Source organism: Phaethon lepturus, unplaced genomic scaffold, assembly GCF_000687285.1.
Source record: "Phaethon lepturus isolate BGI_N335 unplaced genomic scaffold, ASM68728v1 scaffold23167, whole genome shotgun sequence".
NCBI classification, from domain to species: Eukaryota; Metazoa; Chordata; class Aves; order Phaethontiformes; family Phaethontidae; genus Phaethon; species Phaethon lepturus.
The window spans coordinates 369-3,878 of NW_010551454.1; the positions used below are offsets into that span (position 1 = coordinate 369).

The 3,510-nt window shown below is 45.4% G+C and overlaps 1 protein-coding gene across 1 annotated transcript in view; it reads left to right on the forward strand.

The window, feature by feature from the left end:
- LOC104623755 (Krueppel-like factor 2) overlaps positions 1–1,284 on the forward strand; it is a gene marked incomplete at its 5' end in the record, with an annotated part of 1,607 nt that extends 323 nt beyond the window's left edge. Inside the window, 2 exons of the mRNA XM_010290933.1 lie at positions 8–599; positions 1,006–1,284. Coding sequence (XP_010289235.1) covers positions 8–599; positions 1,006–1,181 — 768 coding nt within the window. The remainder of the gene's footprint in view (positions 1–7; positions 600–1,005) is intronic.
- Between the last annotated feature and the right edge of the window lie 2,226 nt (positions 1,285–3,510).

Genomic DNA, 3,510 nt, shown 5'->3' on the forward strand with positions numbered 1-3,510 from the left:
CTACTGCCCTCCTGCCAATGTCCACGGGCGGTTCTTCGTGACGCCCAGCTTCGGGGGCCCGCAGTTCATCGAGAACATTAAGCCCGAGCCTGACATGGACAATTACGGACCGGTCCTGGGTCTGGTGCCCCAGGCTTGCCCGAAGATCAAGCAGGAGGGCAACGCAACCTGCATGATGGCCTACGAGCAGCCCCGGGTGGCCAGCTCCCCCCAGATCCCCGGGGCAGAGACGCCCCCGCTGAGCCCCGATGATCTCATGGTGAATGACTGCCACACGCAGATGATGTGCCCCTCGTCCGTGTCCTTCCAGCAAAGCTACCACCCGGCCTCCGGCTTCCACCACCCGCAGACCCATCTCCAGTACCAGAACACCTCCCAGTTTGGTCTTTTCGAGGACAGCCTGCCCTTACAACCCTCTGCTCCCAGAGGCATGCTCACCCCTCCTTCCTCCCCTCTGGAGCTGCTGGACTCCAAACCCAAAAGAGGTCGTCGGTCCTGGCCGCGGAAGAGGACGGCCACTCACACGTGCACCTACGCAGGTTGCGGGAAGACCTACACCAAGAGTTCGCACCTGAAGGCGCACCTCAGGACGCACACAGGTAAATATGGCTGGTTGCCGTCGTCCGGAGATCTGCTGCTTGCCGTAGCCGCCCGTATAGAAGAGTTTGCAGCCTGAGCTTTAACCCTGTAGTCTCTTAAACTCCAGGAGTGTTCCCTGACAGGGGGTCAGATCTGTAACGTCTGTTTTCCGATGTATACGTAGGTCAGAGCTTTCCTGAGGGCTTCTAACACCCTTTCTCAAAAGATTTTCACTGTGGGTATAGGATAGGGGAGGAATTGCTAGACCAGTCTCGTTTGGCTTAAAAAGCACTCGGGTCTCGGAGAAGGGCTCGGTAGCAAATAAAAGGAGACGCCGAGATAAACTCGGAAGGTTGCCTAGCATGTGATGCTGCCGGTACGTGGGAGTGCCGCGCTGAGTCACGCTCTCTCTGGTTTCTCCGACAGGTGAAAAGCCCTACCACTGCAACTGGGAAGGCTGCGGCTGGAAGTTCGCTCGCTCCGACGAACTCACCCGTCACTATCGCAAGCACACCGGCCACCGGCCCTTCCAGTGCCACCTCTGCGACAGGGCCTTCTCCAGGTCAGACCACCTGGCTTTGCACATGAAGCGGCACATGTAGCCCTGGAGACTCCGACCTGCCAAGAGTGGACCTTATTTAACTGCTCAGGGGCAGAAGCGTTAAAAACTTGTAGCTGGTACTACGTAGGGAGGCACCGACGCTCTAGCGATGGAAGCTGAGGAGGGTTTGACACAAGGAGACTTAGCCGGTCATCTCCTGCAGAGACTTTGATGTGACTGTATCGGTGAACCTGCCCGTCCCGGTCAGGAGAACAGGGGTTATTTATGCAGCTTCTGTGAAGGGTAAACTCCGTAAGACTCCGTACAGATTGTATAGAAGAAGCTGTAAATACGTTGTTTGTTTTTTTTCCCCAATTCTAACCGCCCGGTCCTAAGCTTTACAAGACAATGTTTGTATGGAAACTGCCTGAAGTTGACCCTAGAAGAGATTAAATGAATGTTACCGTAGCTAACGATGTTATTTTAGATCTCAGTTGAAGGCATGGCTAAGAGAACACTCCTATTGTTAGACTGTTTGTTTCACAGGTGCAATAATATTCTTGTTTGCCATGATCTACACTAGAAGTACAGGGCTTGATGTCTTGTAAGAAAATAACCTATTTTACTGTAATTTTTTTATATATTGTAAATAATTTTATACAATGAGAAATATTGTATATGTAAATAGAAGACAAATGGGTATTTTGCCTATTTCTGTTTTTATAAAAACGTAATTTTTCAATGTTTGAAAATATGTCATCTTTTTAATAAAACAAGTTTTTGATTGCTGTGATTTTTATTCTCCTTTGAGATCTCCCTGTTACTTTTTCTCCTGATGGCTGGATCAAAACCCACCTGGTTATGTTTTAAATTACCAAAGACTGTAAGAAGACGCTTAAAAAATCTGATCTGTGGATTTTTCTAAAATAGATAACAGAGTACGTAGTTCATTCTCAGCGGTAAACAAGACACAATGCGGTGTTTTATCAAAAAATCAAATAGGAAAGCAGATCATATTCAAAATATACTTCCTAAAAATGGTTAAGTAAGCAACACTGTAATTTCAGTCTCATTTCTAGTTTATGCTAGACTATTTTAATAGCATCCTTAATGTTTTCCAGATGCAGTTATAGTTTTGCCAGCAGTGTGTGGGTTTTTACTATAAATTTAAACACTGCATTTTTGTAATTACGGAGGCTTATTTTAAGGCATTCTTGTACATAAATTATCCTTGCTCTCAAGAGCTCGGCGCAGAATTCCAATAGAACAGTAGTGGAATTCAAACATAAATTCACAACACCGGTTAAAAAACCTTCATAACTCATTCCCCAAAACTTCAATTCACTTAATAATTTTGAATCCCACCTAGATTTCAGGAGTTTAGAGAGGACATTCACTGTTTTGGAGGAAAATAAGTTAGCCTGGGATCCAGATTCTGAAAACCAGTGTGAAATAAGCTGGATACTCCGACAGCTATAGCAGCAAATAGCTGCAAGAAGTCAAACGGAGCCCCCCAAAAGCTCTTCCACAGCTGTAAATGAGATCATAAGTCCAAATAGTGCATCTATCGATGCAATTACTCTCCAACTCTAACGAGGATCCTCTGTTTTTACAGCTATGGTTTAGTGGGGAGCCTTGATACTCTTAGAACCAAATCACTGTTAATTAAGGATGCAGATTCCGCTTAATATTGAAGCGTTTTTCCTTGACATCTGGCTATTTGGAACTTGATTTTAATCAAGGTTGTGACATTTTTCTGACTTTACAAGTTAGAATACGCAAGAATGAAATCAACAGGAATACATTTAAAGTAACTACAAATATAGCTATTCTTCTGTGAAAGCAAAGTCTGCAGTTGTTCATGTGGAACAGATGTATTTTGGGCTTCTAATCATTGACATGGAAGAATGAGTTCCACATTTCACTTTTATAGCTCTTTCAAAGTGAAATATAACGGAGATTTAACATTTCTTCATTAAAAACAAAACTCATTTATTTGCTAGAAAAAAAAAAATTGCACAATCTAATTCCAGAAAGTGAGGATGACTTAAAGATGTTCTAAAATTAGCACATTCATTGTTGCAACAAGTTCTAGGTATTTCCTTCTCCTTCCCCAGAGCCGAAGATTTTCATATTTCAGCACGTCCTTTGGTGTTTATAGCCTTAAGAAGACGATTTTGGGAATTAATTCTTACCCTTAACGGGGCCACAGTCACCTGGCTTTCCCCTTGCTCTTTCTGAAGAGCTGACACGGTTTTTCGTCGTCCCCAGGTTTCAGCGATACAGCCCTGGCCTAGTCCCTCTTCCGTAACGCCATTGAAGGCGCGGCCGAGGTTCGACGCCTCGCCGCGGCGGGGCCAGCCACCCCTCCACGCACAGCCCCGCGTCCG